This window comes from Lagopus muta, chromosome 7, assembly GCF_023343835.1.
Source record: "Lagopus muta isolate bLagMut1 chromosome 7, bLagMut1 primary, whole genome shotgun sequence".
Lineage (NCBI taxonomy): Eukaryota > Metazoa > Chordata > Aves > Galliformes > Phasianidae > Lagopus > Lagopus muta.
In genome coordinates this window covers 7,914,833-7,930,329 of record NC_064439.1, presented here as the reverse complement: position 1 = coordinate 7,930,329, position 15,497 = coordinate 7,914,833, and the positions used below count along the sequence as shown (strand labels likewise).

The following is a 15,497-nucleotide window of genomic DNA, read 5'->3' as shown; positions in this document are numbered from 1 at the left end:
TCAACAGCAATCTCCCATATCTGCACTCAGTTCCTTTCTGTCCTCTGCAGACCTTTCCCTCTGAGGACAGCCAGCCCTAATTAATGCACTTCTGGCTTCTTCGCAGGGTTTTGCCATTTACCTAAAGCACTTCAGTGGTAGTCAGAAAGGTCAGATAAAAAAAGAAAAGAGTGAGGTTTTGCAATGTGTCTTAACTCCAGTATTGTTGCAAACTGTTACTGAGCCTGGCTGTGTGTTCAGGACCCTCTCTGTCTATGTGGTATCAGCTCAACTGCCCAACTTTGGGTGATGCAGACTAGCAGCCTACCTTAGGTGGCTCACATGAGTAGTCTTGGTGTTGCATAAATGTCTTGGTGTTATAATTTTAGTCCAACTAGCAACATTCTACATCTTACATTGTTGCTTACTGCTGCTTGATAGTTTCTGACCATGCTATTTGAGGAAGAAGAAATGTTTTTCATTAATAAGTATAACTTTAAGGAAAAGACAACTAAAACATACTCCAGACTATCATTCAGTCTATGGTTTTTCTGAGATGGGTTTTGAAATCCGAATGGATTCCAAAAAGCAAATGCAATGATTTGGAGGAAAAGCACAGCTCACCTGTTGTACTCAGAGGGATAGTGCAGGCGGTGCTCTGGAGTTGATGGTTCTCCTAATGGGAGAGCTCCTTTCTTGCTTCTACCAGTTTACTGGAACAGGAAAACAGTCATGGAAATATTGTTCAGAAAATAACTCATTGCTTAACTGCAGTAAGTGATCCTTTTGCAGAGATAAAGTAAAAATGAGAGACTTTTCAATATCCGATGTGTCAATTTTCATCAGTGCTTCCTAGGTGCAAGCTAAGAGCTATCGTGATCGTCTCATGCCTTAAGAAAAAGGGAAAATGCAACAGAAAATGCAGTGAAATAATTTTCTAGGCACTTTATTATTCTTAAAAATAATTAGAGGTCTCCACCTGGACCAATTTTTTGTAGGACAATGACATAAGAGATTGCTGCTGGATATTTCCAGGTAGCCCTGTGTATCTGTAAAATTCATGCTTTTTCAAGGAAGCTTTGGGAATATAGCACACGTTCATCTTAACTTTATTTCTCCTTTAAACAAAATGAATTATTTCAGATCAAAATACTTTCTTGCTCTCAAAAAAACTTCCAAGTGTGGCTTATGATTTCTTTTAAAGCATTTGCAATTTATTTAATAAGCAGTAAATAAGTGATGCATACCATCTTCATCTCTCTTCTGACAGAGCGACAACTTCTGCCAGCCTTCTAGACTCTCCCTGCATGGCAGATGAAGCCACCAGCCATATTCCCAGGCACATCCCAAGCAACTGGGCAGGTCCATCATCAAGGTGTGGGCCAGCAGTGGAGGATAACTATGGTTGCAGACCTCAAAGTATGATGTCTGGAAATTATTCCTTTCTTCCAAACATCCTCTTTATTATTTTATCTTTAGCTGCCTTCTAAAGGCCCTTATTTATTCACAGCCCCTCTTCTGCAAAGGTCATAAGGGACCAAACCTGTGGATGCCTGACTGGCATGGCTGGGACATGGCCATTGCAGCAGGAGAGGATATCCATAGAGCTGAGCACAGCCCAGCACTATGGAGCTCCAGGAGCATCTCAGATACATTCATAGGTTCCATTCCAGTATCAGGAGGTAATTACAGGGGAAAAAAGTGGTCCCTGTTACATTAGTGGATGGTTTCTATTTTTCTAAGTCAACTATTGAGCTAACATGCCAGTTTCCATCTGTAATCTAGACAGTGGCTGACTACCACAGAGGTACAGCTTAATGCAGCCCAACAGGCATCCTTTCGAGTGATTTATGGGGAGAGCAGCCAAGGCATAGTGATTAATTGGTCTAAGTGGAAAGAGAGCTGTAAACAAATCTCTTTGGCTCCTACTCAGCAAGAAGCACTCTCAGACTTCTTAGGGTTTTTTTAATTATTATTTTTAGATCATTTTCTTAATTAGAGCCAAATGGTAGCAGCAATCTGAACTCTGACATTCAGGTTTTAGATTAGGATTGATCACCTCTGTAACATTCCCACTAAGACGATGAACAATTTGTGCATCACTGAGGGTCTGCTCTGGCTCTGGCATTACATCTCTGGGGTAAGTAAGATCCTGGGATCTGCAGGTCTTCAATACCTCTATTCAAAAGGCCAAGCACTGTCCAAATCCAAACATCAGTGCAATGCAGGCTTCTCCTTTTGCCATTGAGAAGCCTGCAAGCCCTTTTGAATCCTGTAATGCCTCACTGTAGTATTCTCACAGCTTATCATCAGCCAGCAGGATCAAGCAAGTGGTTTATTGCAGGTTTATTTTGATTAGCAGGCTAGGAGTCCAAGGCTGCATTAATGTTAATGTGAGCATCTCATTGATTCAGGACTGTCATCTTTAAGCATGAGGAAGAGTGAGCATCAAAACCACTGGTATTTAAGAGAACTCAAATCCAAATACAAGCTGAAGCTGAAGAAACAATCTTCAGTCTCTAAGAGACTTCTGAGATCAATTAACAAGTTCCCCTCTTATTGTAATTTCTGTAGGATTCATCAGTATCCTCAGCCCTTATACCTGTCATGATCTGAATCTTAGAAAAAACAAATATTTGCCTCATGTAAGGGTAAAGTGCTTGGTTATCTCTTTCCACAATTAACCATCCTAACAAACCTTGGCTTTCTCTTAGGTGATACTACTTTATTTTGGTCCCTGTTGAGGAGGATCCCTATCATCAGACTGTCCACAAGAGAGCACCTATAGAAGTTTAGAGATTTTGGAGAAATTCAAGAAATTTATCTGTTTCCTCTTTAGGATGCTTTGAAAATAAAAGCATAACTGTTCAAATCCATCCAAGTTCTATATTTGCTTTGTTGTTATTTGAAAATCTAATAAGTGGGCTCATAGCAATTTCCTAGTGTTCCCGCTACCACTGCTTACGTTTTTGTTTCTACTCATTTAGCCTCAGAAACCAGTGAACCGTTCCGACAGCTCTGACTGCAATTTCTCATCTTCTTGTGTCAGAGCCTTCTGGGGTTTGCAGCCAGGAGCTGATTCCAAAGAAGACCAGCGCAGCACCGCATCAAGGATCTCACCGGTTTTCTACCATTTGCTGTGATCATATGGCAGGCCACCTGTCTGTGGGTGGGTGGGTGAGTGACCCCGCCAGGCCATCCGCCCATGGAGATTTTCATCCCATAAACTGGCATTTGCCCACTGTCCCCGAGGCTGCTTGGATGGATACAGACCAACTCCCACGTGTTTTCATCGAATCATGCCTCCAGGGCAAATCCTTGGCAACCTTCACAGACCCCTTTTCTATCCCAGCTCGCTCTTCTTTTTTCACTTTTGAAGGCATTTCAGCTAAGTAGGTTTGAAAAGAATGCACAGAACAACATGCAGAGTGATGACCCCAGAACAGCCTGTGGAGTAGGAGAAAAAAAAGATACAGAAATGTCTGAGCACAAGAGGTTTCCACCCTTCTACTCTCTTCTCAGCATGTACCTGTTGTAAATCCTTTTGTACCTGCATCATAGGAGCACCAAGATGCCCCAGCTGGCATCACAGCCCTTTTGCAGGAAGGATCGTACGACAAGTAGTGAAAGAGTAAATGAGATGGTGAATGTACAGAGATTAAAGACAACATCCACGCTGTCTTCTGTCTTCTTCAGGGCTCAGTGCAGCAGAGATGACAAGTCTTTGGAGGGATGAGGATGAGGGATGGAGCAGAAAAGAACGGTTCATGTGAACTTTGATGTCAGTAGAAGAATTGACAGGAAATCAATGTTACACGTGAGCCTTATTTGCACTGCCTATGGAGGGCAGAAAGGAGTAAGCCCTTGAGTACTTTCAGGATGAACACTTTTGACAGAAGACTGCAGGTTCTTGGAACTTCAACCAGCTCCATTGCCTCTAAACTCAAAAACGTGTGTAACAGCTGCAGTTGCCTGTTGAAACCACAGGAGCCATCACTTGAAAAAGCATCAATATTTTTGCCTTTGGACATCTAAGTTCTCACTTACAAAGAATGGCCAGTAGCCTTTATATTGCATAAAGCTCACCTGACAGAGTGCTTTCTCATGCCTGAGATGTTCTTGGTGTTATTCCTGGCTATCGGAGTTATCGCTCCCTTCAGGCAGCAGCACTGAGGTGCCACGAGACCCAAAAAACTGCTGGCAAAGAGGCCATGAAGCTTGGCTTTTCCCAGAAGTGCCAATCAAATGGCCAACTGGAGGAGATGTTTAAGTTGTAAGCAGAACTCTTCTCTCTTCATTAGCTTCCCTGTGGTGAGTTTGACATCCACATAATGCACCCACACACTACCAAACAGATTCCACGTAACTTGTGCTTTTTTTTTTTTCTTTCTGAAAGAATGAAAAGAAGGGAAAAAAGAGGCTTTTGTATCTTTTCTCCTTTAAATACTTGTGAGACGTGTAGCTACAAGAATTCTCCAGATGATCCCTGAAGGCAATAACAAAAAGGAGACAATAAACATTTTCACTCTGTTAAAAAAAATAGTTTTCATTAATTCCAAGAATACTGGAAGTCAGAGTACAAGATATATCCGTAGTTCCCACACACAGTCAGACACTGGAACAATAGATTTAATTGCAGTAGAGAGTATGAATGTGAATAAATAAAGTTATCTGTCATATTACAGTCAAAATGACTTGCTTGTCCCTGCAAGATTTTCAGTCCTGTTAGTCTAACGCTGAAGACTTAAAAAAACCCAAAACAACACAAATAAACACAACCACAAACAAAACTTTCATTCAGGTATTTTCAACAGGATTAGACTAAAACCAACCAATTCTAGCTCTGTAGTGATGAGCCACTGAAAATCAGAGTAGATTCCGCAGGTTACAGAACAGGAAATGAAGAATTCAGCTTTGCAAATGACTTGTTTTAGCAAGGATTGGCTTCGTTGCTCAGAATAGAGTTTGAAACACAGAAGATGCTTTGTTTTTTAGCCAGTTGCCCATCAAGGGGAGATGAGGCACTGGCACAGACTGCCTATGGGTGCCCCATCCCTGGACGTCCTCAAAGCCAGCCTGGATGGAGCTGTGAGCAACCTGGTCTGATGAAAAGTGTCCCTCCCATTGCAGGAGGTGGAACAGGATGAGCTTCAAGGTCCGTTCCTACCCAAACCATTCAGTTTTCTACAATTCAATTACATTTGAGAACATATGGACTACTACACAAAAACAGCGAGTTTGCAGATAGCAAACAGGGACCTTTAGTGGATTGTCCCATTGAAAGAGGATCGATGGTGGTCTCATCCAGAATTCCTCTGAATTGTGAAAGCTAAGGTGGCACAGAGAGGATAGAGTATGGCTGCCATCTTCGCTCCTGCCTTAGTGGTTCTCCTGGCCAGGTTACAGAGTATGTGATACATACTTATCACTGTATATAGGCACATATATATTCACTCCTTAAAAAACAGCTCAGGCCTCAGTGGACTGAACAGTGACAAATGCTGCATCCACATTTTAAAGAGGTTGGGCGTAATGCCAGAAATCATGGTCTGTTAGGGCTTATACCTTATCAAACATGCAAAATGATTGGTGTTATAATAAGAAGTAAATTACCAAAACAATTGGAAGGTCATGAGCTCCTAATTTCAGCTCAACAACATAGCTGCAGAAGTGAGCATCTGAATTTTGGCAACATCACTGAACATTCCAGTAAGACCTGTCCAAGCTGTGACTTAAAGAACCTGAGACACAAAGCACAGCAGTTAAAATATTTTCCTAAAATAAAACCACACGCGGAAGCCAGAAGGGTTAAACAATGGTAAAGGATAACCCTAGGTACCACAAGCTGCTGTAGTGGCTGCTGTCCTATTAGTTCCACAACACAGCTGTGGTGACAGATGTTGCCAGCTGCATGATTTGGAGACGTGGCCCATTTGAGGAGGACAAGTTCCTTTGGAAGTCTGAGAGGCCCCAGAGAAAGAAAAGCCAGGTTCACACGTGGTCAGCAATCATGGTACAGTGGCATAAATTGTTTTTCTCAGCCCACACACTAATTGTTCCTTTGGCCCGGGGGCCAAAACTGACCTTCTACACATCTCCTTTTTTAATGTGTGAGAAAAGAACCGAAAGAGAGAAGAGAATGGGGAAGAATCTCTACCAGACTCCTAGATTTGTCCAGTCATCAAAGAGAAAAAAAATGTAAATTAATTTTCTGTACTTCTCTGGGTTTTAAATTAATTTGTACTCCGGGTGAAATTAATCTCTCCTCCTTATAAAAGTCTTCATATTTAATGTTTAAATGTGAGCTGGTGTCTGTAGACTTCTTTCATATTCAGGGCAAAAACTTCTATTTTTAACAATACCTCACTCCTTTTGAATGGAGAGTTAGGCAACAAGATGCTCCAGAAAATACTGCTCAGTGATGGCCATGGTCTTCACCTTCTGGTCTTGTTTCTGAGCTGTCTATAGCAGCCTACCTACAGCCCTTTGTGCATAATGAAGAGCATTTTGTTCTGAGTGATCACAGCAATTGCCAAAACTTTTTGCTAATCACCTCTGGAAAAAGTTCATGAAATGTTTTATCTCTATAAATCACATCAATTTATGCAGCAGATAAACGCAACAAGCTAACAGAATGTTCCGAGTGAAAATCAGCTTCCCTTTGGCTTGCCTTTCCTTTTATCCTTGATCAGAGAGAGGCTTTTTATACTGAGAGAGATTTTTGTTCTTCATACGTTTGCACAAAGAGTCTTCCTAGACAGGAGAAAGAAAAACAAAATGAAACACTGTGTGTATCCGTTTGTGCAATGTATGTCTTGTAGGAAAATTATGCACTTGGGGTGATGTTTTCTGGTGCACGTGGGCTGATCACTGTGCCCAGAAAGGACACTTTCCTGGGTGTATTCAGACAGTGCTGTCTGCTTAGGTCAGTGGGTCTGATGTTGTTCAGAGAGCTGCTTTAAGAGTAGTAGAGAGGAAGAAAGGAAAGTATTTGCACAAAGCCAAGCATCCAAGTGCTAAACACCTTGAACACACTGCTCATTTCTCAGCATCCCACACAGCTGCAGCATACTTGTTGAAGGGCAGAGTGCACTTCGCTTTCAGCCTCAGTGCTGAGGCGTGGGTCATCAGGTTATTGGGGTGCTTCATTACCTTTCAGATAAAAGAAGCCTAAATATCTTGCCGTCTCCAAGGACCGCGTCTGGGAACAATAAAGGAGATATTGCTCTTTGGGAGGAAATTAAAACTAATCAGTCTCTGCTTGCCCTGCGCTACCACCTCCAGCAGATCTGAGAGCACTCAGCTCCTAACCTCACTGAGCTGAGCTGGGCACAGAGGAACTGCTCCAACATGGGGCTGTACTATGGGGCCCATCTTTCAGGAACTGCTCCATAGGTCACCATGGGTGGCAGTTTCCCCAGCCCTCCTGCCCCACAGCAGCCCCTCTCCATGGGCTGCAGCTCCAGCCAGAGTCCTGCTCCCATGGGGGATCTCCATGGGCCGTACCTCCTCTACTGCTGCACCATGGGGTCCTCCATGGCTGCACATAGAGATCTGCTCTGTATGGTGCCCATGGGTGCAGGGGAACAGTCTGCCCCTCCATGGCTCAGTTCTGCCCAGCACTGGGTCCCTTTCGGGGCATCTGGAGCTGTCTCTGATATGGGGCAGCTCCCCACTCCCAAAACCTTGCCATGTCATCCCTATACCACAGGGGGTGCGAGCCTCCCTGTGAGGGTATCCCAAAAGGAACAAATGCCACAGCAGTGCTAGCTTAGGTGCAGATGAGATATTTCATTTTGTTCCTGAAAGAAACAGGCTCCCTGCAGGTGGGTAACTGCTGCCTTGGAGACAGGTAGAAATACAGCGACAGCACAGAGGGTGGGAGCTGGTCTGAGAAGCAACAGTGGATCTGCTGTCAAATAGGTTTTGTTCAAGAGTTATTTGCTGTGTTCTGCATTCAAATACCAACTATGCTGGGGTCTCCAAAGGAATTTCAAGGTTTTGTGCTGTTTGTAACCTTGTCTGGAGGCCTAAACATTCACTTCAATAAGAAATAGCCTTGACTTTCATTTTGGTTGGCCACTATTAACACTGTATGAAATAGCCCAAAGGCATCAGCCAGGGTAATATGCTATGAATTCCCCTTAATGCCAACGTTTGTGCTGCTAAACAGTGGGAAGCAGAGCAGCGTGGCTATGCATTGCCTCTGCCTCCTCTTAAAAACTCTACAAAAATCTGAATCATTTTACACTGCAAACTTGCAGTTTCCTTCTCCACTCCCATTCTAGATATTAAGCAATCCCCTGTGCCAGTGCTGCCTCGCACTTCACATCTGCTGCTCCCCTCCTGTCTGTTTAATATTCACCCCAAGCATGAGCACCCTGCCTTAATGCACCTGCAGTCATTGGCAGTGGGTGAGCAGCTGAGGAGAGAGAAAAATTACAGCCCTGCACCTCCTGACACCGCGTGAGGGGCTCCATATGCTCTGTGCTCACTGGAAGATCTGAGACTGGCATTGCATCACAATTGTTCTTCCCACTTTTGAAAGCAAGTCTGCATCTAAAGCGTGGCACGACGCGACCATCAGCTTGGTGCAGGGCTCTGCTTTTCCCCTTTAAGACTGGTTGCATAGAGCATGGGGAATCTGTAGGGCAGGATAGAAGGCTCCGTGAGGGCATCATGGGGTGATTATATTAATTTTCATGAAAGTCTATGTGCTGCAAGCTCTTCTGGGGTGGAAATAGCTCTGTTTGTTCCAGACAGCCCATGTGTGAAAGGCTCACTGATGTCCAGAGCTTCTCTTCTTCCTCCCCCTCCCATCCCTCTGACCAACAGGTTACTTTGATGACAGAGATTTCCACCTTCCACAGCCAGCTCATGGACTGGGCAGGACATATGCCCAAGTGATACAGTAAGCATTCCATCTCCAACAAAGGGGCTGGAGAATTGTTATCCTGCAGTTAGGGGTGCAGGAATGTTCCCCTTCATTTCCAGAGCAAACCTCTCGGAGCTGCTCCCAGCCTCATGTGGGCATTGCAGAGCTGCTTCTCCCACTGATGGAGGTGCTGGTCCAGCTGAGGGACTACAGTGGTGACTGGGGGATGTGGAGAAAGGGCCCATCTGTCTCGCTTTTGGGATGGTTAGGGGAAGCCTTGGACATGCCCAGCATGGGAAGTTGCACTGAGGCTGCACAGCTGATTCTGGCTGCATGCAGGAGAAGCAGTGAGATCCAATGAACTGAAATTGCAGCCTCCCCTGCAGCAACCAGCTTAAAATCCATTCCTGGATGCAGACCATGCACAGGCAGTAAATACACCTATATGTTCTGAATAGATCAACCTGTTCAGCTCCTTCTGTACTGCCCCTGACCTACTTGCAGCCTCATTTTCCAGTACAAGTGAGGTCATATTTACACCTTTTCCAATCTATGAGCAATTAGCAAATATTGGGCAGTTTGAACCACACATTGATTTCTTCTTCACTTTTTCATGGAACTATTGAGTGTCACCAAGCCAGGTTCATTACCAAGGGATGAATACTTAATATCACCATTTGCAATGAACCACGTGTTGCAGTCTAAGAAAGACATCAACATGATTTATTTTAATTATATTTATTTCCTGTAATTTTTTATTCATTGAGTCCTTCATCAGCTATTCCACATTTTTGCCAAGGATCAATTTCCAGCTGTAAATCAGTAACAGCATTAGCCTCATGAATACTTGGCTCTCTCCATCTGCCCTTTTAAAGCACCGGCACAACTTCAGCTCTCATCCAAACCTCTGCACTCAGGTGTTAGTGAAAATAACAGCTATTTAAATAGCTCTTTGGCCACCTCCTTTAAAGCCAAGGCCTATTCTGGCAGGTTGGTGATGTTCGACGTACTGCAGTGGGGACATAGATCTTGCCAGAGGTGTTTTAACCCAGTGCTCCACATGGAGCATCTGTGGCAGCCACGTTATGATCCCTGTGAGTCTGCTACCTGTTCTGTGGGTACAGTAATGGATACAAGGGGAATACGGTGACGTGCCCCTCATGCACAAAGTAGCCCAAATCACTACTTTACAACAATCACTTTGACACTTTGTCAGTTGCACCACACTGCAGTGACTGCTGGAACTAATAGCCATTAATTACCTTTGTCAGCTGACATTTCCTTAATTGTCCACAACTTTGCTTCCGTGAACTCACCAGTTTGAGCTGTCAGCACCAGTTTAAAGGCTGCAGCTCTCAGGAAAAATCTTTAGGAAAAATCCAGGTGAGTTAATGGAAAGTGAAGTCACCTGGCTGTGTGGGATGGGTGCACATCCTAGTGTCACCTGCCTTCATTGAGGATTGTAGCAGGAAGGTGCTCAGCCAGCTGCTATTTAATTCAATGGAATTCTTTTATGTCCTTTCCCTAAAATACCCAGAAATGGGGCAGCGTGCTGCCTGGAGAGCTGCTGCTCCCTGGACCTTGACCAGAGGCACATTGAGCAGGCAGCACGCAGCACTGCATGGCTGCTGCATCCAGCAGCTCCATGCAGATGTTTGTCGAGCTGTCAGGGCACCAAGAGGGAAATGAATTAATCGGAGGTGCAGAAGGTTAGTTAAATCTTTTCTGGAAGTACTATACAGCCATTAAAATTGCATAGGAAAGTCAATAATAATGGGTAATAAAGTTCTTCTGAGAAATTAAATAGGAGCCCGATTTTTAATGCAGCTTGGCATTCAAAGCAGAGTGTTCCACATCCCAGTACATGATAAACATTTACTAATTAATCCCCACAAACCCTCAGCGAGGTAGATCTCTTCACACCACTGACTCTGTTTAATAAATGGGAACAAGAAGGTACAAGACACATCCTTTGAAGCTGGGGTTATGTATGTCTTTAAACATGGTCTGGGTCCCCAGGAGCCTGCTCAGCACATGTATCTGAACAGCTTTTTGTGAAAAGCCTCAGAGCTGGGATCAGAAGTCAAGGTTTCTTTATGCTCCTTCACATGCCCTGATCACAGCCACGTGTTTTGATGTGAATCTTCAGCACAGTCTCTGAAATACTGATATTTTTCTTGTGTTATCACATTACATTGCAGGAATGGTATTTAGAAGAAAAGCCAATGGACTTAAGCCTCAAGCTGTAGGAATTGGCCCACAATGAAGCCACTAATTATGTGCAGAACCAGAGGAACAAGACTCAGGACCAGCTGGAAGCTGCTATTTGCAGAAGATCAGTAAGGATTGTATGGGATGTGGGCTGTCACATAGATGTGGATGCAGATGTGGATGGAACACCTCTCCTATGAGGACAGGCTGAGAGAGCTGGGGCTGTGCAGCCTGGAGAAGGCTCTGGGGAGACCTGAGAGCGGCCTGTCTGTATCTAAAGGGGAGCTGTAAAAAAGAAGGGGACAGACCCTTTAGCAGGGTCTGTGGTGAGAGAACAAGGGGAAATGATTTTAAACAAATAGAGAAGAGATTTAGATTGGATATACGGAAGATTTTTACAATAAGGGTCGTGAAGCACTGGCACAGGGTGCCCAGAGATATGGAGGATTCCCCGGCTTGGAGACATTCAAGGACAGGCTGGACAGGGCTCTGAGCATCTGATAGAGCTGTAGGTGTCCCTGTTCATTGCAGGCAGTTTGATTACATGGCCTTTAAGGATCACTTCCAACTCAAACAATTTCATGATTCTGTGATAGTTTTAGAAGTCTATGGATTGTATTTTGGAGGAGTGTTGTTCAAAGCAAATAGTCTATCTTCTGCTTACAGGCTTTACTGAAAACTACTGTGTAGCTCCCACTACCTCAGCTGAATATGGCTGGATAAGGAAGTACTCTTCCAGCTCATTTCTGGATGAACAGCCCTTCACACAACAAAAGCACTTCAGTTCCCTTAAGTCTGCATTGGTGATGAGCTGTCCAGAGAAAGCAGTGTAACTTTTATACCTTCACAAGAATAGCAGCTCAAGAGTTTATCACAATTTTTGATACACCAGAGAGATCACTGCCTTACCTCATGTAATAAAGAACTGAAATAGTCTTTTACTAGCTGTGGGGAGGTTGGTCCCTGCTTAGTGCAGAGCAAGGACTATTTCAGGGAATTAGAAGATTGTTCCCATCCTGCCCATCTTCTTTAATTAATTAACATTAAAGCTATGGTTTTACAAGATAAGACACTGGGTAAAACTCCAATTCAGTTGAATTCATTGAGTTGTCCACTGCCTTCAGTGAGGGTAAGGTTTTACCTAGTATTTTGATCAGACTTTTATAAAGTAGTGTTGAAAAGGATCTCAAGGGCCACCTTATCTCTCCTCTTGCTTGGAGGCAGATCAGCTGCATCTGTGTCACTCCTGATGGATGTTTGGCCCTGAAAGGGCTGCAAGGCTTGGTAGCACCTTGAGCTCTGCTTCCATTTGTACCTGTCTCAAGATGTGAAAAGAAAAAGGGATTTTTTTTTTAACAATTCTAACAGGATTTTTGACTGGTTTAAAGAACCAGTGACAATTTTAACTTCTGATGTCTCATGATCCACTAAGGATAAGAACTAATCCTATCCATCACGAGGGAACTTTCCCATGATTAATAGACATTTTTCCCTTTCATCTCTTCTTCTTGAAAGATCTGACACCAAATCATGTCATTCCAGTTCCAATCTGATTTCAGTGGCTGCCCCTAAAGAAGTGATAGTTAAAAATAATGCTGTTTTTTATCTAGAGGCCTGTCAATCTTTCAGCAGCACCGTACAAAGTGCATAATTCTAATTCTAGTAGTGAAATGCCAACAACAGTGTGGGCAACAAGGGAAGGCATGGAGGCCACAGAGCAACCAGGCAGAATAACTGTCGAGGGGTAAAAGAATTATTCAAGTCTGGGCCTTACAGCAGAGCACATCTATGGGTTGGTTCTGCTTTCAGAATGAAACTGTGCCCATCATTAACTGCCTTGTGTCTGCAGTCCAGTGCCCGTGGAAATTAAATGGGGTCTTTGCTTTGACTCAAGTGAACCTGAATCACACTCATAAATAGAAATACATGGCTCCACATAGATGGGAAATCTGAAATACTCACCTTGTATCCCCTGCAACGACAGGAAACCTGCCGCACATCTGCTCAAAATACATCTGTGATTTAGAATGGCAAACACGGACACAGTTTAACATTCACAGCCCAGGAACGCCTGGGGTTTTGGAAAGTAAAAGTCTGAAGCAGATGCTTATCAGTTAGGCAATGAGACAGGTGGATTTCCCATGCATTATTTCTCATTCCAGTGTATACCATGCACTAAGCTTTCACAATAAATATTTTTTTAAAAAACCTGCTACAAGGAACAGAATAGCAAACAGCACGATCTGTTGTTGATGTGAAAAAGGGCATTGTGGTTGGGATTCTGCTTTTAACCCTTCAACGAGGACATTATCTCTCAAACACAAACACTTGACAATCTCTACCAGTGAAAGCTATGACAGTCTGTTCAACCAAGCCAGGAACATTAAGTTTCATCCATAGTCACCAACTGCCCTGACACTGAAGGCTCCCAGCTTTGCACATGGGACAAAGCTGATTAATGCTCCAGGAGACCAGCAGTGGGCCACACCAGAGTTTCAAATGGGAACCTTTCCCAGAAGCCATCACTGCCACCTCAATGTCCCGAGAGCATCACTGTGAAGGGAGGAGGAAAGCAGTGGGGCACTGAAGACAGAACTCTTTGCTGCTAGCCAGAGAAACCTTTGCATGCTGCTTCATGAAAAATAGCAACTGCATAGGAATGGGGACCATTGCTGGGACATAACTATGGGGAAGCATCCTTAGCATCACTGCAGTGTTTGTGGTTCTCAGCTTCCTCGGGAGTTTGTTAAGTTCCACTGAGAGCTGACAATAGCCTCGTGGGGCAGAGAAAGCTTCTCTTGCTCAGTGCTGTCTAAAGAATAGGTTCCGGAAGGCATTGTTGTAGTTTTTGTTGAAAGCAGTGTAAATGAGGGGATTAAAAAAGGAATTGGAATAGCCTAGCCATAGAAAAATACTCTTCCAAATGGGTGGGATGTCGCAGGAGCAGAGTGGGCTGATGAGCTCCGTGATGAAGAAGGGAATCCAGCAGAGCACAAAAACTCCAATGAGGATGCCCACCATGAGGGCAGCTCTCCTCTCCTTCTGCTCTCTCCACGTGTCTCCGTCTGTCTGGAACGTAACCGTGGCGTGCCGGACAGTGAAGACCATCTGTGGCTGCTGGGCAGCTTCCTTTATCTGCCAAAGACAAACACAAGTCACACTGTATGTGTCTCGGACGGCTGATCCTGCACAGTGGGTATGCAGCCAAGGCACGGGGAAATGCAAGCCATCTACGTCATGCTCAGGTTGGAGTGAGGCTGGGGCTGTGATCCTCTTGTGGGTGACCTGAGCCAATAGGGACATATGTGTGCATAGAATTGCTCACATATCACAAGAAGATTATTTCCCTGCTTATGATTGGATCAGCAAAAGAGGCACACAACCACAAGCCATGCACACAAGTCTTGCTTTCTCCAAACACATCAAGAGCTCTTAATAAGGAAGGTGGGACAGTTAAAATACTTCTCCTTTCCCCTTAAGAAACCTTTACAGTGCACAATCATCATTCTCAGGATCAACTGACACAACCCAGGAAGGTTTTGCATGGGTAAATGCAGACCCTTCTCAAATTCCATTTGCTCACCAGCTGATCCTCCCAGCTGTGTTGGGATCCCATTCCTTCACACCCTGGGTGCAGCTCAGCCCTGTTGCTCCTAAGAGCTCCCTAGAGCAAAATACAAGCCAGGTGACCTACCTCCAGGGCTTCTGGTGAGACGGGGGTGATGGAGTTGCTCTTCCGAGATCCGATGCGAAACTTGGCCGCCCTGTAGATCTTCCAGTAGACAAACAGCACCACACAGAGGGGCAGGTAGAAGGCCCCGAAGGTGGAGAAGATGGTGTAGGAAGGCTCCTGGCTTACCTGGCATTCCTCACTGTCCTCCGAGTAAGTCTCTCCCCAGCCAAAGAGCAGCGGGGCCAGGGAGATGAAGGCAGAGAGCGCCCAGATAAGCACGATCATGATGTTGGAGATTCGGCGCCGGGTGCGCAGCGTGTACTCCAGGTGCCGGGTGATGGACCAGTAGCGGTCGAGGGCGATGGCAGTGACGTTCCAGATGCTGGCAGTGCAGCACAGAACGTCAAAGGAGATCCACACTTGACAAAGCGAGCGACCCAGCCGCCACCGCCGCCCCGATAATTCGTGCACCAAGCTCAGGGGCATGACGAGGGCCGCCACCATCACGTCGGAGATGGCCATGGATGCCACCAGGTTGTGGGGCACCCGATGAAACGTGCGCACACGGAAGATGGTGGCCAGGACCAAGCCGTTCCACAGGAAAGTGGCCACCACCAGCATGGCCAGGAGAGTGAGGACAAGCACGCTGAAGACGGAGAGCTGCGCCCTGCCGCCCTCCAGCCCGCCGGATGACCCACTCCGGTTACTGGCATCCGGCGTCGCACCGCCGAGGCAGCTGATGTTGAGCTGGCGGTCCAT

General features: G+C 45.0%; 1 protein-coding gene across 1 annotated transcript; it reads right to left on the bottom strand.

The window, feature by feature from the left end:
* Positions 1-11,383: 11,383 nt before the first annotated feature.
* On the bottom strand, positions 11,384-15,497 carry HTR5A (5-hydroxytryptamine receptor 5A). Its single transcript, XM_048951031.1, has 2 exons — positions 14,760-15,497; positions 11,384-14,200 (listed from the first exon to the last, which is right to left on the bottom strand). The coding sequence occupies exons 1-2, from the start codon at positions 15,495-15,497 to the stop codon at positions 13,868-13,870; spliced, it is 1,071 nt and encodes a 356-aa protein (XP_048806988.1). The 3' UTR covers positions 11,384-13,867.

What these genes read in the sequence shown, in the direction of transcription:
- HTR5A (XM_048951031.1), bottom strand. Translation starts at nt 15,497, where the DNA reads ATGGACCGCCAGCTCAACATCAGCTGCCTCGGCGGTGCGACGCCGGAT. An exon ending in TCTCACCAGAAGCCCTGGAG is followed by an intron (nt 14,201 to 14,759) that starts GTAGGTCACCTG and finishes TGTCTTTGGCAG; the next exon opens with ATAAAGGAAGCTGCCCAGCA.